This window comes from Myotis lucifugus, unplaced genomic scaffold, assembly GCF_000147115.1.
Source record: "Myotis lucifugus unplaced genomic scaffold, Myoluc2.0 scaffold_6, whole genome shotgun sequence".
Taxonomy (NCBI): Eukaryota; Metazoa; Chordata; class Mammalia; order Chiroptera; family Vespertilionidae; genus Myotis; species Myotis lucifugus.
The window spans coordinates 13,414,606-13,441,041 of record NW_005871054.1 but is presented as its reverse complement, the minus strand read 5'-3'; the positions used below and the strand labels follow the sequence as shown (position 1 = coordinate 13,441,041).

Sequence of the window (26,436 nt, the reverse complement as noted above, 5' to 3'; positions counted from 1 at the left end):
ACTACACATTCCTTTATAATTTTCCTCCACTGAATGTCTTTCCATGTCAGTAATATAACTCTCCCAGATTTTTTTTATCACTATGGCATGATAGCACATGATTTGAATATGCCACAATGTATTTCAATAGTTTGTTCTGATTGGATAATTAGTTTCTAAGTTTACACTCTTTTAAAATGCTGTAATGATCATCCTTGAATTTAAATTGTTTTTGCACATGTGTGATTTGGGATGAATTCCCAGAAGTAGAATGGCTAGGTCAAAAGATTTTTGTTATATAATGTTAAACCACTCTCTATAAATTTTTGCCAACTTACACTTCATTAGCAGTGTGTTAGAGAGCCTATTTCTCCCTGTTCTTACCAGCACTGAATCATATCCTTTAAGATGACATGTTTTTGGATTTTCCATTCAAGGTGGTCTTGGAGCAAATGTTTTGCCTAGTCAAGACCCAGTCTAAATAATAGAAAAGGAAAGAAAGGTGTGTGTGGAGGGGGGGGGGAGGGGTGGGGGGGGAGCGGGGAGGGAGAAGATAAAAATTCTGTAACAACCAAATAAGCAGAAAGAAGCCTTTAGTAAGCTATTTCAGTGCATTTCTGGGGATGAAAGTAGAGGACAGGGTGGCAACTCCGACAGGACCCTAAAGGAGCTGCAGGTTTGAGACTATAGTTACTAACCTCAAGGATCAGGAGTGAGATATGCAGCTGAAAACATGTGACTATCTGAAGGCCTGTATGTGGAACTGTATACTTCTCACTGCCAAAGGCCCTGGAGCCAGACCCTAACTTTGAGTGTAAAAATTGGAAGGCTCTTTTAAAGAGAAATTGTCTAATGCAGTGATGGCGAACCTTTTGAGCTCGGCGTGTCAGCATTTTGAAAAACCCTAACTTAACTCTGGTGCCATGTCACATATAGAAATTTTCTGATATTTGCAACCATAGTAAAACAAAGACTTATATTTTTGATATTCATTTTATATATTTAAATGCCATTTAACAAAGAAAAATCAACCAAAAAAATGAGTTCGCGTGTCACCTCTGATACGTGTGTCATAGGTTCGCCATCACTGGTCTAATGGTTTGGAGAGGTCTAGCAAGGCTTGTGTGGGGATCCCCTGCTATAATCGCCGGCTCCCACTGTCTAGCCCAGTGATTTTCAACCTTTTTCATTTCATGGCACAAATAAACTAATTACTAAAATTGTGCAGCACACCAAAATAATTTTCCTTCTGCTGGTCTGACCAAAAAGTAGGTATAAATTTGATTCATTCACACTGGATGGCTGTTGTTGTCATTTCGTAATTTGACAACAACAAGGGAATAGAGGCTGGTCCCTCTGATAAGTAGTCAGGTATTGCATGTTTTAAAAGTTCTTGTGGCACACCCATTGAGAATCGCTGCTCTAACCTTAAGGTAGATCAGCTGGGATCTACAGAAATATGTTGCATCCATAAACCAAAACAAAAAAGAAAATGATGCTATGAGAAAGGATGCATAGTAGAAAATATGAAGGCACTTCTGGAAACTCAACATATTATCAGAATTAAAAGTTCAGTGAAAGGGTTGTAAAGGAAATCTCCCAGAATATGGACTAAAAAGGTAAAGGAAATAGAAATAAATTTAACAAATAGTAAGAGACATAGGGACCAATTCTGTTGGTCCAACATCTGAGTAATAGAAGTTTCATAGAGAAAATGGAGAAGAGGCCAATAGCAAAAAACAAATTGGATAATATCTCCTACAAGTTCAGTTCCATTCATCACAGTAAATCAAAAACACACACCCAGAGACGTATCATCATGAGATGGCAGAACACAGAGTATAAAAAAGTCCTAAAACTCCCAGCGAGTCAAAACAAAACAGTCATCTACTAAGCAACAGAAAGCAAGCTGACACCAGAGTCCATTGACTATATTTAGGTGCCAAGAATGTTCTGATAATGACTTTTTTAAACTTAGATTTCCATGTCCAGCCGAACTATCAATCATGTCTGAGAGAACTGCATGCAAGGTCTTAGAAAGTTGGCATTCTACTCACTTTTAATCAATATTTCAATCAGAATGGACTTTATAGGCACAAACAAGGAAATAACCCAGAACAAGGAATATGATGGATTCCAGCACCAGCAGAGCAGTGAAAAGAAGTGACCACACTACAGCTGTGCATCAGACCAGAGAGCAGTCAGCCCAGCATAGGGGGAGGAGGGCAGTGGGGGTCTCCAGAAGGGTTAACCCTGAGAGAAAAGAACCCTGGGAAAGCGTGAAGACCTGAGGAAGATAATTGATAGAGTGAAAAAAATCCATTTGAATTTGATACTAGTTATTTTCTCAACTGAGAGGCACTTGGGTTGTCACATTAGGCCCATGGAAAAGAAAGCATATACTGGTATAATACCATTTACTAAGTTGTAAGAGTAAACACTATTCATTAGTTTTCAGATTTTAGAACCAATGTATGCACAAAATGTGGAACTCAACTACAGTGAGAGAACAGAATCGTTATGTTGTCGGTGTTGAAGGTGGGGGGAGAGGCAGGCAGAGGATGGGAGGGTTGGAAGCACTAATGTCCTCTAGTTAGAACATGGAGGGTCAAGGGATGACATCTATAGTTCATGGAACAAGAAATTGATATTTTGGATTGCTCTTTTGCAGTTGTAGGAAAAAAACAGAGAAGGAACTGAGAAGTGTGATTTATAGTTACTTTGTGGAGGGGGAAAGTGGAGGGAGGTGGCAAGTGAACTAAATCTTCATCTATCACATCAGCAAGGCGAGAGAGAATGTCTAAAATAAGGAACCAGGAAATTGAGGTATACACTTTTTATTTAGGAACATGGCAGTGACCACCAAGAAAATCTAAATAGAAATGATTAAAATGGCTCCCTCTGGCGAGGAATGGGGTAGGGGATTGTTGCTTCTCATTATAAGTCCCCCTGTAGTCTTTTATTTTTCAAAACTGAACATATTACCAAACTTAGTTTTGCTTGTATTTTAACAAGCAAATAGCACAGATATGCATACCCTAAAAGCAACTTGGGCTAATTTGATAGGCAAAATAAAAGAAAAAAATTAGCTGTCCATTTTATTTCTTGGCTTATTTGAACTGAGCGATTTTAACGTCGATTATGACTCTTAAATTTCATGCTTCTGTGATTTCTATAGAAGTGTTCTTTTTCTCATACGACATAGCTCCAAACATATATGGTGAAAAGTAGTGGCAAATAGGACTTGATATACATAAAAGTCACCATACAGCAGTATTTCCAGCAGGGCTTTTATTCCCCAAAGTGGGACGTGCTGCAGTGTATTTGTGGCTCATTGTCTGAGCCCCCCAACTGGGATTTGGTGTACCTTCAACCATGAGCTCCAAGAGGAGAATGAAGGAGCTCTACTCTCTTCTTCTTTTTTTAATAAGAGTTTATTTGAGCCAAAGTGATGACATATGCTGGGGAGCAAGATCTCAAACACTCCTGAGAATAACAGTTTTTTAAACATCTTATTTTTAATTTTTTAAAATTACAGTTTACATTAAATATCTTGTATTAGTATCAGGTGTACAGCATAGTATCAGGTGTACAGCAATTGTATACTTTACAAAGTGTTCCCCCCTGATATTTCCAGTACCCCCTGGCACTCTACATAGTGATTTACAATATGATTGACTACTAGGAGCTCTACTTTCATTGTTCTGTGTCCAGGAGTCAACTCTGTCATCGTGCACACAGTGTGAGCTCTGTGCACAGCTCACAACGTATTCTTCCCACACCGTCTCCTTGAGCCCATGCCCCTTGCTGGGCAGCATGCCAGGCCCCAAGCTAACAGGACATTGGAGAGCCCTGGTTTAATCCAGGCTCCTCTTCCTCACGCTCTGGGAATGTGGGCAAGTCCTTACATCCCCAAGCCTCTGTTTTCTCATCCCTGAAATGGTTAAAATAAGGATACTGCCTCCCTCACCCATAGAACACAGGTAAAGTGCTTCATCAAGGGTGTTCATTAGAATCATGATTATTATTAAGAACAAAATAGTCTCCATTTAGGAGCTCTAAGTGATGAATAACACTTACCACATCTAGATTTTGAAGGAAGTCAGGCACTGCATATCTTTGTGAGCAGCCATTAATGGGGTGTTCTGCAAGGCTGTATCATTACAGAGACAGAACCCTGGTCTGAAGATAATTGTTTCTGGTTGCACAGTCCTGAGGTCCTCTGAGCCACTTGAATCCATTCAGTTCCACTTGGAGTCCCTAGGGATTACCAGCCATCACTCAGGAACCGTGAACCCCCCAAAAGAGCACATGGCTCTGCCCTACAGGTGCTCACAGTCTGGGCGGGAAATAATGATAATGACCAGACAGCTTTCATGTATAGGCAGCTAGCTGTGTGCCAGGTGTAGCTCCCAGTGCTTAAACCATCTCATTTAATCCTTCCAACACCATGAGGCAGATGCCACTGACATTCTTCATGCATAGATGAGGAAATCGAAGCAGGGCCACACAGCTGATAATAGGCAGAGTTGGGATTTGAACCCAAAGTAGGCTAGCTTCAGAGCCTTTACTCTTAGTCACTGCAATGTATTGGCTTAAAAAATAGGGAATGTAGAATGAAACACATACATACAAATAGACCCGGTGAGAGAGACCACTGCAATGCCAAATGCAAAGTGCAGATTGGTCGTGGGTATTTTTCACTTCACAACACGGCGGGTAAGTGGATGCATTTTCTGCGGTTTGCACTCACCAACTCCTCTTAGATAGGGTACACAGTCATGTACTCTCATTTCCCTGAAAGGAGATAGAAAAACTATACTGTGACCGGGTGATGGGTGATGCTTTGCAAACCATTACACACTCTCAATATTAGTTTTGGCACCTTTGAATGTTTTCTCCGGGCAGAAAAGCATTTGCGCCCACATAGAGTTATTTGTTTTTAGCCACCTCTGTCATCAGAGGGAGCCGGCTCCCTGGGTCTTTTTCTGAGCCTGTTGAAAAGAGGAAGCAGGTGCTAACTTGAGTTTACTCCATTAGTGGCCTGTGGAGAGCTGGGATCTGTGACATACAAAATCAAATGGTCTGAAAGAGCATAGAGTAAAGAATAAGACCCCTTTCCTAATGTCTAGTTGCCCAATCCTGAGACAACCCCCGTTTCCTTTGGACTAAGACCCCTAGAGATAATCTCTGTGGAACAAGTGTGTGACAGAATGTGTGTGTACACACCCATTTTATTAACAATAAATGGTGTCCTCACATAATAAAGAGATTGCACCCCCACCCCCCCTTAATATATCCCACAGAATATCAGTCAGTACATTTAGATCTTTTCATTCTTTTTTAGGGCTTGCAATAGTGATCTACCAAATGCACCATCATTTATTTAAGCAGAAATATCCTATTCATAGATATTTAGGTCTTTAAGGTCATTAAAAGCCATTTTGGAGCAATTGGTCTAATTGTCTTGTTTTGCATATGAGGAAATTGAGATCCACACACACAAAGACAGATTTAAATAATTGAGCAGGCTCTCAAACCTACACTTTGGATGTGATTTCTTGCTATTGTTGTATTTGGATCATAGAAGACAGAAGAAGGTGACTGTGCCTGTGAGTGTGTTTTGCACACGTGGGTGAGTGTGTGAATGTGTGCCTACACGGGTAGGTGTACATTCTGTTGTGTAACAGATGTTCTCTTGGAAAACTCTGAATGAATCCTTTTATTTTAAAAAATGGAATATGAAATGATAAATGCCCTGAGGGTGGGAAGATGATTTGTTATTTAAAGGAAAATTGTGGGGCAATGCTTATGTGAAACGATGGCTATTTCCTCCTTTTTCAAAAACGACTTTATTGAGGTAGAATTTGCATGCAAAAAAAGTGCATCTATTTTTAAGAGTATGGCTTGATGCAGTTTGACAAATGTATACATTCATAGAGCCACCACCCAGTCCGCATACAGAAAACTTCCATCTTTCTCGAAAGTTCCTTTAGACCTCTTTATTGTTGTTGTTTTCTTATTTTTATTGGATATATAAAATATAATACTGACAAAAGCATTCAAGATCCTTTATGCCTCTTTGCATTCAGTTTCTACCTTCACCTGCAAGAGGTCACTGATATGCTTTTTGTCACCATACGTTAGTTTTGCCTATTCTAGAACGTCATAGAAATGGTATCTGTTTTTGCATGTGTCGGGAGTTCACTCTTTCTTGATGAGCAAAAATGCCAACATATGGACGTAGCTTGATTTGCATATTCATTTACCCATTGTTGCACATTGGGGTTGTCTCCCGTATTGTATTTGGCTGTTAGGAACGAAGCTGCTAAGAACACTTATGTACAGGTCGATGGCTTCCTCAGTGAATCATCTCCATCATTCAGTTGTGAAGATTTAGTTTAAAATCAGGCCATCCACCTATTGAGCCAACATGTATAAATATGTATTGAATCCCTCCTGGGTACCGGACAGAGAGTGTTCTGCCCTGCAGGGCTGTACACTAAAGCAGGAATACTGTTTTTGCACTGCCCTGGAAGTAGTTTGAAGAAGAAACAATCTTTCCCTGATTTTATGAAAGTCAGTGCTATGTAAGCCTGTTATCAGAGAGGGACTTAAAATATTTATTTACATGTGCGCCCTCTGCTTTTCAACGAGTTAATGCACTCTACCAGTAAGGCTGGTAGCAAACTCCTCCTCAAATGAAGAGTCTTTAATTTAATTAGTTGTTAACTTCAAAATCTGCACCCAGCAGCTGCTCCAGAGTTGCCCACATGGTGCCTTAACGTTTTGCTTTCCAAAAGCAGAACTAGAAGGCTGCCTGCTGCAAGAAGGTCTCCTGCTCTGTCTGGCTTGCCTGTTCCATGCCAGGTGCCTCATAGAGTGCCCGAGGTGCCTCCAGGGCAGAATGGCCAGCAATAAAGGGGGTGCAGGACTTGGGCAGCGGGTCCTCTGCTTTGGGAAAGAACTCCTGAGACTTCTCTCTTCTTCTTCCTTACTCCTCCTCCTTCCTCCCTCCCCAACCTTCTCCAAATAAAAAGAAACAGTCTATTATTTAAGACTTATTTGGTGCAATGTGGGCAGTACATGTCTCTCCTCCTCCTTCTCATCCTTTCTGGATCCATCTTTTTCTGACCCACTCCCTACTTACTTTTTGCTTTTTTCTAGGCCCTGGTGTCTGACAACAGGTGGAAAAGAAAGTGAAACTCGATTTGGGCCTGTGTGGCCTTTGTGGGCTATTCTGTTGTCTAGAGGTCTCCAGTGGAAGCTGAGCCTAAGGGTTTGGAGGAAGGTTGGCCATGAATTTCTGTTCTCCTTTGCCTTGAACTTGGTCACCCCCAAACACAGGTGTGCAGACACCTGTGGGTCACAGTGACATGCAGCAGTAACACTTAAGCTGGCTGTGCAGTGCTGCACCATTGGTGGGGTGCTGGCCCACTGGTCAGGGTTCCCTCTGGGCAGGTGTGGTGTGGTGGCAGGAACACTGGACTGAGAGTCAGGAGTTGAGGGTGCCACTCACCTCTAGGCTGCCCAGCTCCAGGGGACTCATTGAGGTGAATGGTGCCCCTGGAGCTGGGCAGTGGTGTGCATGACGAGTCATGTTGTATTGGCTCGTTATCTTCCGTGTTCTCATACATACAGTGGTGCTAATAATACCTGTGACCTTACAGGTTAATTGGGAGGAATGCATAAAATAATGTGCACAGGACTGTGAATGGTCAGACACCACCCCCTAAAAAGTGCCTGTGAGTCTTTTGCTTTTCAGAGATGTCTTTTTCATGGATTGAGGGATGGTTTGGGCTCTTTCCCACTGCCTTATTCTTAACTCAGATGAATGGAGCTGTGTTTATGCCCAGACCTCACCCAAGGGCTGGAGGGCAGGGTGTGGGAAGCATTGCTCTGCCTTAAACCTACCTTGCTGGGAAGCCAGTCACTTGCACCTGAAAGGGAGAATGAACCCACAGAGGCTTAGAAGAAGGAGAACCCTGGGTCTGGGTTGTCAGAGGGCTTGAGTCAGGAGCTCTATCAAAGTCATCCCTCCTGTGTGCTCCAGGCAGCCCTGGGTGTGAATCCAGAAAAAGCTCTCTGAGCCCGTTTTTCCATATGGGAAGCAGGGTATATTGCCAACCTTACAGGAGATTAAATGAACTGATGCTGGTAAAGCACTGAACACAGTCTGAGGAAGAGTAGGTGCTCAGTCTATACATGTCACCCTCCCCTTCTCCTTTTCCCATGAGCAGCACCTGGCCCTCTGATGACCAGGGTTATAGCCTTTCCTGCCCTGGGCTTTCCCTGGACTGGACACAAAACTTTCACCTTATTCTTTATTGGATATTCACAACAATACTGTAAAGTTATTAGATGTCCTAGAATAACATCTATATATATAAAAGGTTAATATGCAAAGTGTCCCCTCGGGAGTTCGACTGATCTGGTGTTTGATCACTTGCTGTGATGTGCGCTGACCACCATGGGGCGGCGTGGAACGAAGGAAGGCCCCGGCTGGCATTCGGCAGCTGTTAGGGACCCTACTCGTGCACGAATTTCATGCACTGGGCCTCTAGTGTAATGATATTAACTTTGGGCAAGAAAATGCCTTTTTGCTGTTGTCATTGTTGTTGGGGGACCATCTGATATAGTGAAAAGAACATTGGCCCAAGAGGTGATTTGAAGACTGGATTTTTTATAACCACAGCACCAACAATTACTGAGCATTTCATGCCAGGCCTCACGCTAGGCACTTTACCTAGGTTATTGCACTTAACATCATGACCGCCCAAATGACATAAGACCTAGTATCAACTGCACTTCATGGAGGAGCATTCTGAGGCATAGAGAAGGTAGTTGCTTGCTTCAGGCCACAAAGCCAGGAGATTGACTCATAGAGATTTCAGAACAACCCGTGTCACAGGAGAAGAGATTGAGGCTGAGGCTCAGGGAGAGTAAATAATTGCCTGAGCTGGTAGGTGGCTTAGCTGGGATCCAGCCCTGGTCTGGCCCCACTGTCCTGCTGCCCTACTTCTGGCCTCAGCTGGAGAGATAGCCAAGGGCACTGGAGCCTGAAAAAGAATCAAAGTCAAAGGAACAGAGATAGTAGCTGGGAAGACTCATCAAGTCAAGGTATGAGGTTCAAGGAGATTTGATAAATAGGGTTGCATCAGGGACAATTGGGAGGGACCTGGAGGGCAGAAGAAGGCGCTTATTACTAACCCTGGGATGGGTAGGGAGGAGGGAGGAGGCCTGCTTTTATGTAGTGCCAGCTGCCTGGTGCTAATGCCCACTAACAGCTGCAGGGGCAGCTCAGGGTTGGGCACCTTGGTTGCTTCATTATCTGGGCCTCCTAATTGTGAGCAGAATCTGTGATTAAAGTAATTTGGCCATGAAGTTGCACCATCCTTCCACCACCTTTTGTACCTGATAACCCCTGCAGTCACCCACGCTGAAGTTGCACCACCCTAGATGGGTTCTCAGAGCCTCTCCACTCAGCTAGCTGGGGCTTGGCCAGCGCCTTGCGGCCATCTGCCCAGGCTGCAAAGCTCTCTGTTGCTCTTGGCATGTTTAATAGCTTAATTTCTATTTCTCTGTTTGGAAATGCAGTTCATTGGCACTGAAGCAGCAGTGGGTGCTAAAATGGTTTCTGATTGCTATCTTGAATGTTAATATCCTAATACATCTTATCGTCAATGACCTGTCCCCCTGCCACAAGTTCTCACTCCCCTTTTGCAAAGATAGGCACGCTGCCTGCCTTCGGCTTGGCCTCGCAGCCCATCTCATTCCTCTGCTGTCTCCTCCCTGCTTTTCACAGATAGCATTGTCCTTCGCCAGTGGAGTCCACGGTCGTGGGAAATCTCTGACTTAGAGGATATGAGAAAGCATTTCATGTTGCCGGCGGGGTTTAATAGGGATGATCTAATCTCCGAAAGGCATACATTATTTAAATTCCATGCTTTTGGACAAGGAGGCCCCTGAAATGTGGCAGGGATGGGAGTCTGGTTTGGCTCTGATCAGCTGAGCCAACTGCTGTTGGTTTTCCTGTTTGTAATTCAGTGCAGGGGCTGGGATGTGTTTGTGGTAGGGGTTGGGCCTGGGAGGGTGGGGATGCAGTGTGGGTGCTGGAGAGCATGTTCTTTACTCAGAAATCTAAAACCACAGACTCTTAGGGTAGAAGGGCTGGGGAGAGTCATCTCATGGCATCCCTAGTTTGTTGTCTGGTTGCCATCTAGATATTCATCTCGAGATCCCAGGCAAATGGCTCCGGGGGGTGGGGGGGCGCAACCTGAGAGCCCCCAGCACCCCCACCCATGCCCTGCCCTGACAGAGCACCTTGAATGTCACCAAGGGCCTCACCTAGGAGGCACTGAAGACCCCTGTTGATGAGAGTGAATTTGGGGAGAAACCTTGAGTACTCTCAACCACAAAAGGCTGAGCCTGGAAAAAAAGTGGGGAGCATGGATGGCTGGGAGCCTGGATTATGAGTGGAGTGAGACGGGGGTGTGTGTGTGGGGGGGTGGGAATGGGGTGGGAACAGGGGTGTCAGTTCCAGCTGAGATTTTCACCTCACAGGGAATATGCAGTGCTCATGGTACAGCTAGCTGCCTCTTTTCCCCTCTCACCTCGTTTGAATGTCACTTTGGTACAGACCACCTGCCTTCCTTCCTACAGGGGATGGAGCCTTGGAAGGGCAGATGACCCCAGAATAGGCCCTGACAGTCCTGAGCCTCAAGCCTTTTCCCACTTCCTCAGATGTTTATTGGGTGTCTCCTGACACACAGACAGCGAGCTAAGCACTAGGGATGCAAATATGATTCTCATGCTCGGTCCAGCAGAGGAGATAGACATACGGACCATGGAGTGCCGTTGAATAGGAGCCATGGCTAAGATGTGTGTGTGTACTGTGGGAATACACATGTGGGATGATCAAGTCTCACTGGGAATATCTGGAAAGACTTCAGAGAGGAGCGGATACTCGACCTTGACCTTGAAGGGCTGCCAGAATAACCCTTCCTAAGTCACACTTGCTAGGTGTTTGCCGGCTCTTTGCCAGAGACAGTGAAAAAGAAAAGGAGGGGTGGTGGTTGTAGCTCTCCAGATACTCACAGCTTGTTGGGGAGACAAGCCTGGCACATATGAGCCAATTAGAGACCTGCATAGACATATGGGATTGTGGGGGCAGGGGTAGGCAACTGGGGCACTTGGTGACCCCGGGTTTCCAGAGTTACTCCTCTCTCTCACAGAGGACACAGTTTCTGTAAGGACACTTCAGACCTTGCAAAGGTGTCTCAACTGCTAAGAGGCCCAGCGCCTCTGACTTTTCTTCCATCGTATGATGTCATCAGCCTGTGTCTGTATTGAAGCAGTTAGCTGGATTTGGAGGTAGGGGGAGGAAGTGAGGGTGCATGGAGAAGGTCGATGGTAAGACTTTAGCACTCTTGCCTCTCTCTTTACCACCCTGGTAGAATCTGGAGTTTGCAAAAACACATGTGCCAACACACAGCCTGAGCATGGGGGTCCTTCAGTCTGGCACAGACACCGTGTGCGTTCCCGGCCTTTGCTTATGCTGTTACTTCCGCCTTGAATGCCTTCCCTTTCTTGCCTTCATAGAGTCTTCCCAGACTGCTCTTCTCCATGGATTTCAGGCTCACAGACACTCAGACCTTCTCTGTCCCTCATCCTTAAGCCGGGTTCAGCATTGTTCTCTGGTTTTGGACTCCCCAGTGAGATGGTGAACACTTTGAGAGCAGGAGTTGTGTCTTGTGCTTCTCTTAGTTCCCCTGTGGGCAGTTTGTGTGGTCTAAGTAACATGGTTTTGGCAGAATCACAGCATTGTCACTTACTTTGGAACTTTGAGCCCAGTGTTCTTAACCTGTAAAATGGGGTAACATGGAGTGTCTCAACCCTGACACTTGGCATTTTGAGCTAGATCGTTCTTTGCTGTGGGGATTGGCCTGTGTGCTAGGATGTTTGGTAGCATCCCTGGCTTCCACCTTGGAGATGCAGGTAGCAGCACAGTCAGAAATGTCTCCTGGTTTTTTATATCCCCCAAATGTTCCTGTGTCACCTGTCCCCTGGGCCAGGTTTCCATTGTGCAGCAAAATCGCTTCCGGGGGAGAACCACTGGGATGACCTACCTATTGGGTATGCGTCAGACCTCCTGGAACGGCACCCGGAGCATCATGGGTAGTCTGTAAATGGGGATTCTCCCTGGTTCCTAGTTCACCTGGCACTTGACACTTCGCAGGTTGGTGAATTGAATGGTACTGTGACTCTAGGTTTTAGCAACTTGGGGTGGAAACGTCATGAACTCGTGGGTTGTCCCCACAATGTACTAACAGAGACACTGTCATTTTCTTAATTGCAGATTGACCTGGAGCCGGAAGGCCGAGTGTATGTGATCATCGATCTCTCGGGGTCGTCAGGTGAAGGTAGGAGAGAGTGACCTCAGCCTTGTTCTCTTCCGTTGACCCTTAGTCTTCTGGGCTGTCCCTTCCCTCCTTGGCTGCGACATTTTACCGTGACATTTAATTAATTGGCACATTTGAAAGGAAGAGGTTATTTTGAAGATGCTTATGCCTCTGTACCAAAAGGGACCAGCCATCTGTTAACTTTGGTGGAACAGAGGGAGGATTTGCGACTTACCAAGCGAGGCCAATAAAACAGGCGTTTTGCACGCTGGTGCACCAACCAGACTTTGGGGAGCTCAGCCTCTCCGCGGAGGCTCCCATGGGGTTTTGTGTGTGTGGTGGGAAGGAAGTAAAACCAGTTGGTCTAACGGTATTCAGAAATAAAAGAAATTAGGTGTCAAATTTCAGAATCTTATTTCTGTAGAGCTTTTATAGAAGTGTTACTTTTTTTTTTTTTTTAACAGTTTCTTATGTGGGGGAAAGCCCTGCTCTTAGAAATACCGGTGTGAGCGGCATCTCTGCTCCCATTGGCTGATTACACAGGGTGTAGATGTTCCGGGTAGTTGGATTTTTCTTCTTCTTCTTACACCCTCTGCTCTCCATCCTGTCTGTGGCCTTTTACTGCCATTAAGAGCTTACAGGTTGGTGAGGATTGAGCAGTCGGAATAAAAGGGAAGACTAGACAATAAATCCTTGGCCACACGGGAATGGGGAGATGGTGGCAAACTTGGGTTCCACGAGGGCTGGAATTAGGACTGAAATTGAGTTATTGGGACCATCTTTCTTCTCTTCCTGTCTGTGGGCAGGGGGATGGAACAGTTGGTTTTAATGCCATGGCAGAAAGATTGGAAGATCAAGTTTGGTTCCTTGTGGCACTGAGACCAAATGTGGTTTAGGGCCTGTGTCCCAAAGGGCAGGCAACAGCTTCCTTAGGTCCTGGCTGGTAGGCTTGGGCTTATTATAGCATCTCCCCTGAATACCAGGGATTACAAGCACAAAGTCACAACCCCACACGGTCTCCCCTACTATAGGGAGGTAGTTCTCGTAAAGGTTCAGACATGGGAGGAGAGATTCTGTGACAAATTCAGAGGAGCTGGGCCAATGGTGCACTTGACAGAGGTACCTGATGCTTTTCACTTGGCCGAGTTATCGCCCACTTTCAACAGGTGTTCAGAATAATTCAGCAGTTATGTGTATAGGAGGCTCACAGTAGAGTTTGGCTCTCTTTTCATTGCAGTTATTTGGCGTGGGTTTAGAACTTTAAGCAACCTTCCAAAAGCAGTCTCTTATATTTTCTGTTCTTTGTTGCAATTACATTTTGGTGTTTCCAACTTTGCTTCTCAACTTTCAGCTCTGAACAGCCCAGAATAGAATCTGTTGGTGAAGATTTGGGGATTTGGCAACATTTAATACGAAATATTCAAGATGTTCAAAGGGGCATAAAGAATGATGAAGTGGGCACCAGTGTACCCACAGCCCATGTTACAAAACAAAGTACCCGGTAAAGTGAAGCCTTGAATTGCTTTTCACAAAAGCAATGGTTGGAATCGGCATATGCTGAGAGCTGCTTACATTATACAGGGATCTTTGACTCTGCAAGTGGTCAGCGTCCCTAACCCCCCTTTGTTCAAGGGTCGGCTGTTCAGGTATACCTCGTTTTATTGCACTTTGCTTTATTGTGCTCCACCGAGGTTGCTTTTTTTTTTTAACAAATTGAAGGAAAGATCCTCCTCTAGCACAAAAATTACAGCTCACTTTTTTATAGTGGTTTGGAACCAAAACCACGCTATCTCCTAGGTATGCCTGTATACAGTGGCCTCCTAATTGTAGACACTGGCAAAATATTTGATGAGCAAAATCAATCCACTTTTTTCCTTTACATAATCAATATGCAATGAGATAATTAATTAAATATGTATTTCCTGTGCCAAGATACTGGGCAACCAATGGAGGGTTTGTTTTTTTTTCTTTGAAAAGATTAACAACTTGCAATAAATAAATTAGAAGTAATTGAATTTTTTCTTCTTGCTTCTGTCGCTTATTGTATGTGAAGGGACAAAGCAGTTTTCATTGGGTTGAATTCTTGGTCTACTTTTTGAAAAAATCTCTTTTATCTAAAAAAAAAAAGAGTTCAGAAATGCTGACCCATGCCAGGTTCTATGAAGTGCTAGCCTGTTGCTCTGAAGTACAGGAGACATTTTCTGCTCTTTTTTCCTTGCTGTTGGTGGATTTGGGGTTCTCTCTGGATGGTGGGAAGGACTTCCAACAGTTTCCTCCTGGAAGTGGATCTTGTGTTCTGTTTGTGTTCTGCCTGCTGTCCTCCCAGTCCTGCTGCTGGGATTTGGGGGACCCTGGTTAAGAGGTGGTTCTGTTTTTGGAAGGGTTGGGAGGACCAGGAGAGGAGTGAAGGATGAGTGGCCAACACATTTGTTACCAGACTGCATGAGAAGGGTCTGGTGGGAAAACGGTTGTCACAGCTAGCCTGTGGACATTCATAGGTTCTTGTCTAAGGCCCTTTCTTTCGTGAAAATACATAACTCTGAATTCTACAAAAGGAAGGAAAGAGTTGAAATGAAGCCCAGCTGATGTTTTCATCACTCTATTATTCTGCCATCAAGCATCCCTTCAAATGCTCCAGTCCCATCAATAGAAAAAAATATATATATTTGTAGAATTTGCAATAAACTTTACAACTCGTGCAAATACTGAAGGGCTCAGAGAAAGGTGTGGGGGTGAGATGATGTGAATATACCTCCTTCTTTAAGGATGTGCCAAAGGGCTCTTTCTCTTGCTAACACACTACAGAAAGCCTGGATGTTGACGTCTGCTAGGGTTGGACTAATGTGATTTCTAACTGTCTAATAAAATTGCTCTGCTGGCATGTCCTGTGCAGTTCACCATAATGGGATTTGACCAGTGTGTGCTTTGTCTAAATCAGGCAACCTAACCCCAGAGGTAAGGGGTCAGGCTGGATGACAGTTAAGGTTACCCTCGGTCATGTGATTTGGTCCTTTGGTATAATTTGAATAGGCATCTCTCAGAGCTCAGGGGTAAGAACTGGCTAATATCTGTAGCAGGTAGAAGGGGTTGAAAGAAAGGGACTCTTCTGACACGTGCTGTGTGAGGCACTTTCTCTACACACCATCCCAAGTAGCAAACCTTCTTGGAATGCTTGTGTGTGAACCTCCAGTCTCAGGTGCCTCTTAGTATTTTGCTTTTATCACCAGTAATAACCATGTGGCTTCTTGGTAAACATGGCACTACAGGCTCACCAGAGGCTTAAATCAGAGCATAATTAGCCCAGGTGCCAGAAGCATAAACAGCCATGTAATTCTCAAATGAGCAAACTATTGCTTCCTGCTGTGCACTATAGTTAGAATTTCTTCCTTTGTTGTGACATAATTTGTACATTATTTCCATTCTTTATAATAATAGGGCAATGCACCCTGATCTGCAGGCTCCCAGAGGAGGGGCAATCAGTGTGACCCAGGGCTTTCTAGGCTCTTCTTGCCCTGCCTTCCATCCAGGTGTAGTGCTCACCTGGGAGTATTCTTCGGCGCCTGAGCCAACAATAGAAAGAACAAGGAGTAGGGCTTACTGGTATGTTTGGATCACCAAACTTCTTCACCAATAAAACAAACAAGATAAAAAATAATTTGTATCCACTGAGGCAAACCAGATAAGGCCAAAGAGGTAATTTATAGACTAACATATCTGGCAAGAGCTATGAGGTTGCTTTCTCTAGTGTTCAGAACGTGCTATAATATTGCCGCATTCTCTTTCTCTCCCTCTCACTTTCCCTCTCTCCTTCCCTCCCTCTCTTTCTTTCCCATCCTTCCCCCAATGAAGTATTTCCCAGAAGTACATTCTCTAGTTTATTTGTGTCCTTTGGCCCTTAATGTCAGAAACTTCTCCTTGTCAGAGCCTGGGCTTGGGCTTCTCAGCTCAGTGCAGACTGAGAACATGTGGTCTCCATATTCTCACTGGCTCTGGGTAAAAACCCTTTATCTATTTGAAGGCTCTTATTAAATCTCTCTTCTTCGGGCTGAATCAATCACATCCCTGAACCTTTCTGAAGGGGTAGTTTAGAAATCTTAACTCATCTTTGCGACTCTCTTTTGAACTTTTTCAAGTTGCACAGAGAGACGTGACAAACCAGCTTTGCTCCATTCTGAAGTGATAATGTGTATAGATCAAGTGCCTGACAGTATGACATCCATGTAGGAGAGGGTGACATTGAGAGGTCAAGTGATGTGCCCAAGGCCACAAGTTGATAATATGGCCCCATTGGGTCCAGACCCCAGGCTATGATCTAGCATCCTGCACTAAATCGTGGCCCAATAGTGAGTTTGCTAACATGGCAAAGACTTCCCTGCTACTCTTGAATTTTAGTTCTTTTCTCCAGCAAGCTTTTTACAGAAATATAAAGCTAAATTTATTAGCTTTGAACCCAAAGGTGACTCAGAGAGTCTCATTCACAAATAAGCAGATCTTTTTTTCTACTCTCTTAGAAACGAAAATGCTGTTGATCCCCGTTTAGAAATGGTCAGCTCCTCAGGCTCTCTGTACGGTGGATCCATACTAAGTATTGGTCTGCAACTAGACCTGCCTCTACTCCCTGCAGGTTAGTCATCTTTCTTACATGTGTCCATGGCAAGCATTAGAGTGCAGCCTTCAGGATTAAAGTAGAGGGGGAAGTTGAAACTCTATCTCAGCCAGTGGGCAGTTTCTTTTTTCTTAAATCCTTACCTGAGGATATTTTTTCCATTGATTTTTAGAGAGAGTGGAAGAGAGGGGTTAGGGAAGAGAAAGAGAGAAACATCAATGTGAGAGAGACATATTGATTGTTTGCTTCCCACACGGGCCATTACCAGGGCTGGAAATTGAACCTGCAACCTGGGTATGGGCCCTTGACCGGAGACCCTTTGGTGCATGGGCTGACTCTCCAACCACTGAGCGTGTAGGGCAGGGTGGCAGTTTCTATCTAAATAACATCTCTCAGATCCCAGAGTCCCACTGAAGCTCCAGTTGATAATATTACCTTTTTCCTTCAAAATTCTACCTTGTTTTATCCAATGCCTTTTGGTTGTCAGATAGTTAGAAAGAACCATTTGTTAAAATGAACAATAGTCACCAATGCACTTTAATAAATGTGCCCAGCTTGGTGCCTGTCCTAGGTTTGGGGACTGGGAAGCGGGGAAGGAAGTGACAAATGAGAGATGGCATTCACAAGAACACATGGCCTCGCCTTCAAGAGGCTTGCAATTGAATTAGGAATCCAGAACATGCAGGACAAAAGCATTACAGAATGCGAGGCAATATCATATCGAGTGCTCAGCTGGGTGTTACTAAAAGTTCCTTAAATGGAATAAATTGGAGCTGGAATAATTCAGGAAAACTTTAAGGAAGAAGCGGGGCTTGGGATGAAAAGGAAAAGATAGGTAGACTAGATTGACAGGGAAGACTTGGAGAGGCCGTTCAGAGCAGAGGGGATCATATCATCGCTGTCAAAGACAGCATTGATGCTCTTATTTTTAGATAAGGCTGGACAGACATGATAAATTAGGGAGATGCAATTTGTGTTCTCTAGGAGTTTTCAAACAAAGACAGTCATCGGTGTTGCAGACAGAAATTTTCATGCTATGCCAACAAGAAAATAAAATGTTTTAAATGACTAAGCTGTGTTTGACGGGAAGGCAGTGCTTTCTGGATGTGTTTTTGTGGTCAAGGCCTCCCACCCACCTTGACCCCAAAGAAGGAGGAATGTTCTCGGTCAAGTTTGGTCAAGTCTGGGACATTGACTAGAGCTCATTTTATAAGCATGGGACTTAGGTGATTAGAAGGTCAAGCTCAGGTACAGACATCCTTTTGTGGTCTTTTCTACACACTCTCTCTTTTCTCCCTGAGCAATCTCATGAAATCCCATGGTAAGCACTCTACCACCCTCCACATTCTCCTCCTCTCCAGCCTATCTAGCTAGTGCCCTGGCATCAAGCCCCGATACTCCCACTCTTTCTCTTTTCAAGTTCTGTTCAGTCTCTAATGAGAAACATTGCTTCAGAGGTCAAAGAGAGTCCTCACCTTCCCAAACAGCAGACTTCAAAGTCAGACATCAGCCCCAAGATGCTGATAGGTCTCCCTCCTGTGTGGTGCCGCAGGCAATGGTATCCCGGTCTGGCTCCCCAGACATGAATGGACATGTGGGATTCCCCAGGAGCATGTGGAGAGAGACAGCCTCGGTGCTTGATAAGAGTGAAAATAACAAAATCCAGATGTTCAAAAATATTGATCTTGCAAAGTATACCCCTCCCCTAGCATAATTGCTTGCTACTGATACTCAGACTCAGGGAGTAGGTCCCTTAGTCTCCAGATCTTTGGCTCCATCTTTTGTCCTAATGAAATAAATGCTTATTCCTGGCAGTGACCATATGCACCAGATGTGACCAGGGGAGTCAGCTTGAAAGTAGTGAGCGCCAAACCCCCATCAAGGGCTTTATAATGTCACAAAGAGACAATGCTAAAATACTTGACGAGAAATAAGCCAAGAAACCCTCATTTCCTTCCAAATAGGCTCTAGATGCACAGCAGTTCCTCTAAAATGAATCATTCACGGTTAACAACACCAACTGGCAACCATTAGCAGATGAAAAACAATTGGATCCTGAGTGTTTGGAGAGCAGAGCACTTTAGGATCACTCCTAAAGCCCCCTTCCCCTGCCATCAGGGGAGCATACATGTGTATTTGCTATTGTCTTGTGTGCCAGTTTTACTAATGAAGTAATTGAAGAAGGAATAATCATGTTGCAGAAATAAACGTATAGAAAGGGTGGGTTTATAATAGGTCCTCAGTCAAGAAGTGTTTCCTGGGATGGCCTCCAATTCTGTCTCTGTTGTCTTGCTGTATACCATTTCAGTGTCTTATAAAGAAGATTGTTTGGGGAAATTCATGCTTGCAGCTCAGATCATACTGGATCATAGTGGCCTGTAATTTAATCATTCACTGTTGTTGATATCCTCATGATTTGACTTAAAACAATAGGGCATTTCCATTCATCCAACCTAATTTAGAGAGTTGTCTTTTAGGACCAATTACTTTATTCTTTTATCCAGTTGAAATTGGCCTGTGTTGACAGTCTTATTGATCTCCCTTATTACCTAGCTTTGTTGAAACATTCAATTTTCACAATCAAGGGCATTCACCATCTTATTTGAGCTGCTAACACTGAAGCTTTTATCTTCCTCCTTGATTGTAAACCTTTGGTGTGAGCCTGTGGGAAGTGTGTGCATTTGCCTATGTACACAGAGATGAGCATGAATGTCTCTGAATCACCTGTTCTGTCTCTCCTTCAGCCTCAGGTGCCTTCATTGGAAACATTACTTATTTGCTTATCTAAGATCTCCCGGGCCCTGGATATATAGTGCTAATGAGCATGGTCCCTGCTGTCAGGTATCTGTAGTCTTACAGAAGGAGGTGAGCAGTAGACCAGTAAGCATGATACAGAAATGTGTTTTAGCTGTTGGTAGAACAGGGTACAGTGGGACCATCAAGATGACCCCTTTCACTGGAGGGCTCTCCTGGAGTAGGCTGTTCGTAAAGGACGTCCACCAACGCTTCCACGTGTCCTCATCAGCTCCCCATGGCAACCCTGAAAGGCAGCTAATAACAGGTGAGGAAATAGAACCATTGTCCACTGAAGATATATCCAATCAGAAGATAAAATAAAGGCAGACTAGAACTTAATTTACCCAAATTTGAACTTTTCAGAAATACCTCTGATTTTTATATTCATTTATTCAACATATAGTTACTGGGCACCTATTCCAGTTACTCTTTTCAGTGCTAAGGGCACAGAAGGAAACAATATAAACAGGAACCTCTGCCATTATGGGCCATCCCTTCTAGTGGACATGCTTGTGTGTGGGTATCTTGGCAGGCATAACACACAGGGGATAGGCGTTGTCTCTGGGGAAGGGAAAGGGTGAATTTAGAAAGGAGGAAACCTTTCTTGTCAATGCCTGTAATCTTGTGTGTTTTTTCCCAAGTATGTGGATGAGCTATTAAAACAATTACTTAGAAATTTTGAAAAAAATTTAATTAGGTGGAAATGTGACCATTCCCATACATGCAGTGACAGTGACTTGCCCATGGCCAGAGGCTATGACAGGCTTGAGAAGAATAACAAAACTAATGACAGAGAGCTCTAAGAATAATGCTCTACCTTCCTCCACAGACACCTCTAGTTTGCAATGGGGCATGTGGAAATTGGGGCTTGTGCCTGCCACTGAGGATTGAATGCTCCCATGTGGAGAGGCCGGTAGGCCTGGCAGCTGGACTCCCACAGGGTGGGTGATGAGTGAATGATGCCTGAGGAGTATTTCCTCCCGGGAGCACTTGCCTCCGGGTGCCTAGAGAGGCTCACAGCATCTGGATGGACAGTCCACGGTGGTGTTCTTTACCGGCACCAGAGAGCACTCTTTAGTACTGAGGGTCAGCTGCTACTTGTCCCAAGTGTGGTCATCTCCACAGACCAAGTTGTTTCACAGCTGGGGTCCCTTCTGCCCAGCTGCCAGTGGGTTATTCCTACTCTCCAGGTATTCAGTGCTTGTTTCCTGACATTGAAAATAACAGTGATGTTTAGTTCAATGGTCTCTGCTATTAGCCAGGTGTGCGTTCTTTTGGAATTGTCAGGGAGAGTAAATTAAGGGGAAATTAAGTTCACTTTCAGTGCTATTGGGACTAGGATTCTGTAGGAACCTGCTACACAACTAGCTAATTACTTGATTTACTGATTAATTGAGCAAACATATACTAAAGATCTGTTGTGTGCCAGGCACCATGCTAAGAGCCGGAGAAACAAAGACGAAAAAGACCCAAGCTAGGACACGTCAGCAACAAGTCATCCACTCCCTTTGGGCCTCCGTGGCTTCCTCTGCACTTGGAGAAGGTGTGGGACTGAGCGGCCCTTCTCACTTTCTAGCTCTCAGTCACAAGCAAGAGGAGTTTGCACACAGACAGACACCTGGAAGGGGGAAGTGAGAGAGAACAAACATTTTGTTTAAGCATAAATGGATCTGCCAGGTAGGCTTTTCCAACCCTATTTCACACATGGGGGAAATGAGGCTTAAAGAGTTTAAGACTCTGAACCACCTGGGATACTGTGAAAATGCAGATTCTGACTCAGGGCCTGGGTGGGGCCTGAGATGCTGCGTTTCTCACCAGCTCCCAGGAGATGCCCATGCTGCCGGTCCCTGGCCAACACTTTGGTAGCAAGAGACTACAAGACCCATGCTTCCCCTCTGAACCATGCTGAGCAGGCACCAGTTTCTACTTGGTTGAAAATTAAGAGGAAAATGCAGTGATTTCTCCCTTTCCCAAATACCTACCATTTAGTCCATCTCAGAGGTAATACCTTTGAATCCTTTTCTGTTTAGTATCTTTTCCTTCCCATTCTTCTTTCCTCTGTGGCAGGGGTTGAGAAGGCATTCAGTATTCTTTGGGAGGCTGGGCAATGGTGACTCGGTTTTCCTGTCCTGACTTTAATCGTCGGCAGAAGGTCAAAATGGACAGCATTTAGTGGTCTTCGGCTAGGAGAACAAGAACCAATTTATACCAGGAAGACAAAAAAGCAACCGGTCAGGATATTGGATTTTTTGCTTTTGTGTTTGTTTTTCTATAAATACCTTCCAGTATTGAGTGGTGCTTGAATTGGATCCCACTGTGCTAATTTTCTCCTGGTTCCTAGGGCTTTAATTAAAATAACTCACCCAGGGACCTTGCCAGAACTTACCTTTATGTGGTCCTCCTCTGAGTAGGCAAGTTGCACCTGCCTTTCCCGAATGGGAAATGCAGAGGGAGTTCGGGATTAGGTGCTGTGTACACAGGAGGGGCATCAGTTTTATTTGTTGGATAAATAAATGCATGACTAAATGAACTAACAGGAAAAAGTGTCATGTTGAAAGGAAATGATGGAGATAAACAAGGTGTTTGGCCTGATTTTGCTTTGGATAATTGGTTGTTTCATATTCCAGTGTGCGTGGGCTTGCACGTTTAAGCTTTCCTTGCCTGGTACTCAGAGCCTCCCCACACCAAGTCTCCAGTTATAATACCTTGTCACCGTCCTATTTATTCAACTAATTCTGTACTCTTTCAAAATTTGATTTCAAGTTTGCCTCCTCCTGGGGGCCTTCCCACATTGCCCCCCTCCCCCGCCCCCCACACCTGCTGGGCATGACACTGTATTTGCTCCCACACTCTTCTGTGTCTTTTTTACAATCGTGTGCTCGTATATTTATATTGTACCTATAACTAGAGCCTCGTTGTGCCCTGCCCATCCACGAAGCCACAAGCTATTCAAGGGCAGAGGCATGGCAGTGCTGAGCCTGGAGCACTGTCCTACTATTTAAATTATACAAAGCTGCACTGGGAACAAAGGCCATCTCTGAACTTGGACGAAGTCCCTGGGAGCCTTGATTATTGCAGGGCCTCACTAGTGCTGGGCGCAAGGCCCCTGTTAGTTACACTGGATTCAGCAGTAAGCAGCTTTATGGTGAGGTGTAATGGGAGTAACTCCCTGTTTTTTTAAATTCTTTTTGCTTTGTTGATTTTTAGTGAGAGAGGAAGGGAGGGGGATAGAGAGATAGAAACATGAATGAAAGAGAAACATCATAGATGAGCCGCCTCCTGCATACCTCCCAATAGGGATTGAGCCCGCAACCCGGGCATGTGCCCTGACGGGATTGAACCAGTGACCTCCTGGTTCATGGGTCGATGATCAGCCGCTGAGTGATATCAGCCAGGCAGTAACCCCCTATTTTTTTTTTTAATCAGAAGCTTGGATTCTGTTCCTGGCCCTGCTACTAACCACCCAAGTGAACGTGAACAAATCACTGGGTGCTTCTAGCCCTCAACTGGGTTATATTGACCACATCTTAAGATGCTTTGATTCATTGAACGCCTAGGATTTCAGATTCTTAGATTGAAGACTTGCTGAATGCAGATGTAAATCAATAAGAAGGTTTCCTAATCTCCCTTTCTACTTATTGCCAGGGAGCCAAACTTAGGTATTCCTGGTCAACGTACAAGATCCTTAGTAGTGGGTGAGACATGGTAGATAGCTAAAGAACTTAAAGTGTGACCAAGTAGAAGAGGGAGAGGACTTATCCTGTGGCTCCGCAGGGCAGTTTTAGGACCACAGAGGTAGAAGTTATAGGGAGGCAGCGTTAAGTTTAGTAAATGGAAAAAGCGTCTGGTACACAGAGCTCATCAGCCATTTAATACATTTGAACAGTAAGTAGGGAGGTCTTCATCTCTGGAGGTATTCACACAGAGACGGTTTCAATTACTATAGAAAAGATTCTTCTAATGGTCTTTTGTAAGATCTAAATATTTCTAACAGACAATTTCCACAAGTGTACAAATAGAGGATAATAAGGCAAATGTTTATTATATTTAAAATGTTCTATTTTAAAAAATCCAAGGCCCACATTGTAAAAAAAGGCAGAAAAGGGATGTATGGGGAAAAATGGGGAAAAGGAATAAGTTGGATCTTAGCATCTAGGTACAGAATAGTTATATTTCTTGAAATTTAGGCAAAAATTGAAATGTTAAAACTGGAATATTGTGTCCAAAGAGCTAGGGAAGGTCTCTATTTGAATGGGCCCTAAATGTGAACCACTCTTGTGATGACTGTAAGTGGTAAAATCTTTTGTTGTATCAGTATTCGGTCTTTAATTCTCTCTCACATGGATATGCATGTGGAGTTTACTTAAAGAGTGGTCCATTGGTGTGTGTCTGTGAAGAGGTCCATCTAGGGGAGGAAGAATGGCAAAGAAGCTCCCAATATTAGGGGAAACATCATTTCATCATGCTGTCCATGCCCGCTGTGAGGGAAGGATTTTCTCCTCAAATGTAGGAAAGTATTGCATAGGAGCTAGAGTAGGAAGTAACTGATGTTCCCAATGAGGTAGGGCACCAGGAAGGTGGTTGACTTCTCCCCCTGATATTGACCTACCTTTTGTCTGATGTTTGGAAATTTTATCTTCAGGGTTTTCACATTGATGGTGGTTTAAGCTCTTAATGCTTATTAAATAGCTAATGCTTCCCTCAAAAACAAAAACAAAAAAGGACCAACCCTTTTAGAAAGATGAAAACCTAAGCCTTTCTTGAATCTTCTTGTGCATAAAGGACCAACAGCTAGGTTTGTAGGCAGTTCCCTAATTTTGCACGTGGTGCTTTCTAAGGTGTCTGGAGGTCAAAGACATGGAAGTTTGAATGACTGAGTTAAATGCTATAATGGGAGATTTGATTCCCAGAGAACAACATTATACACTTCCCTCATTATGTTTCGTTGTTTAGACACTGTCTTTGGTGATATTTCAGCATCTTTTCCCCCACTTTGTCATCTGGGCAGCCTATCCACCTGCTTCAGTGCTGGGAGGGTTGAGCTGGGGGTAAGCAGGAGTTTTGCAGCTCCCTAAGGACTCCTCGCTGATTTGCTATCTTACTAGTAAACTCTATTCTCTGAAGTAGAAAAGATGCATCTTATCTCAAAGGATAGTGTTTTCATTTTTTTCCCTTAGGCATTATTTTTATTTAGTAAAAAAGGTCAGGAGGCAATAAAATATTCGAGCACTTGCACAAACACTTACTTGAGACTCTAAACACTATGCAGGCAAGGACTGTGTCTGTGTTGGTCTCTGCTGTACCTTCGTGGTCTAAGACAATGCCAGGATGCACAGTGATCGGGACATGTTTGTCCCATGAATTAATGAGTGACTGCTGTCCAGGTAAGTATGGCGAAGGTGTGGAGGTGGCTCGGGGGCTTGGCAAGCAGAGAGCACCACTGTGGAGTGCTATGGCCAGCTCATGGCTGAGCGTCTGTGCGTGCTGTTTGAAGGCTAAACATATGGAAGTCCAGAGCTGCCTGGAAGAGGTGGGTGTGAGGTCACCAGGGTTGTCAGCAGAGCAGCCAGAGTCTGGAAGACAGACTTCACCTGCTTAATTACAGATGTCCACTGGCCACTGGACCTCTCCCTCGCTGTAATTACAGCCCTTGTGCCCACTACGCTGACAGGCCAACTAGAAACACCTAGCTCTGTCTGCATAGGGACCTGTTTTGCTCTTATTTTTAATTTTTTAAAACATAAATCAAACCAGGGCCTTTCAGTCTAACATTCACTTCCTATGTGGCGTGAAGCCTTCACTAGGTTTCCTTGCCTCAGAAAACGAACAAACGATAATTTCTTTGACCTCGGGAAGAATACCCTCTGTGATTTGTCTCCTTTGAATCAGTCTGTCCTTTGGGATTAATTTAATCTGGCCTTACTCTCCCTCCCTCCCACTATGTTTATTGTGAAATTATATCATTATTTATCATGCATCATCTGTACCTATGATCCAGATTAAGAAAAACACACACCACACATTTCTGGTGCCTTTTCAGCCCTCCCAGCCCCTTCACTGATCTTGTCTTAATCCTCTTTCCCCCCAAAGCTAACTACTATCCTCAATTTTATGTTATTTTCTTGCATTTCTTTGTGATTTTACCACCTATATGTATGTTTTTAAAATATACACTATTTTACTTTTATCTACTTTTTAACTTTATTTAAATAATATTAATAATTCATGCAACATTATACTTTTGAGTTTCATCCATATTGATGTGTACGGCTGTATATTATTTTTATTGCTTTATATTGTTCCCTTATAGTAATATGTCAAAATGCATTTACCTCTTCTCCTATTCGTAGACATATGGGTTGTTTTCAAGTTTTTGCTATTACAGACAATACTGTATACCCTGGGGCACACTTGTACCTATAGTTTCTTTAGGTTATTGACTTAGCTGTGGAACTGATGGTCAGTATGTATGTGTATGCTCAACTTCACTGGGCAAGGATAAATGGTTTCCCAAAGTGATTGTACCAATTGATGCCACCACTGCCATACTTGCAACTTCCAATTGCTTTATATCTTCATGAATGCTCGGTATTGTAAGGCTTTTAAATTTCTACCAGTCTTACATGTGATATGTCCGTATAGTTTCAATTTGTA

At 44.0% G+C, this 26,436-nt stretch overlaps 1 protein-coding gene across 3 annotated transcripts in view; it reads left to right on the top strand.

Annotated features, from left to right (window-relative positions):
* PRKCE (protein kinase C epsilon) overlaps positions 1–26,436 on the top strand; it is a 436,307-nt gene that overhangs the window by 160,243 nt on the left and 249,628 nt on the right. For 2 of the 3 annotated variants that reach the window (XM_006083394.1, XM_006083393.3), the window contains exon 2: positions 12,338–12,401. In XM_006083394.1, coding sequence (XP_006083456.1) covers positions 12,338–12,401 — 64 coding nt within the window. Of the gene's footprint in view, positions 1–7,179; positions 7,271–12,337; positions 12,402–26,436 lie in introns of those variants that run through there. The other variant, XM_023747157.1, reaches the window with a different exon arrangement.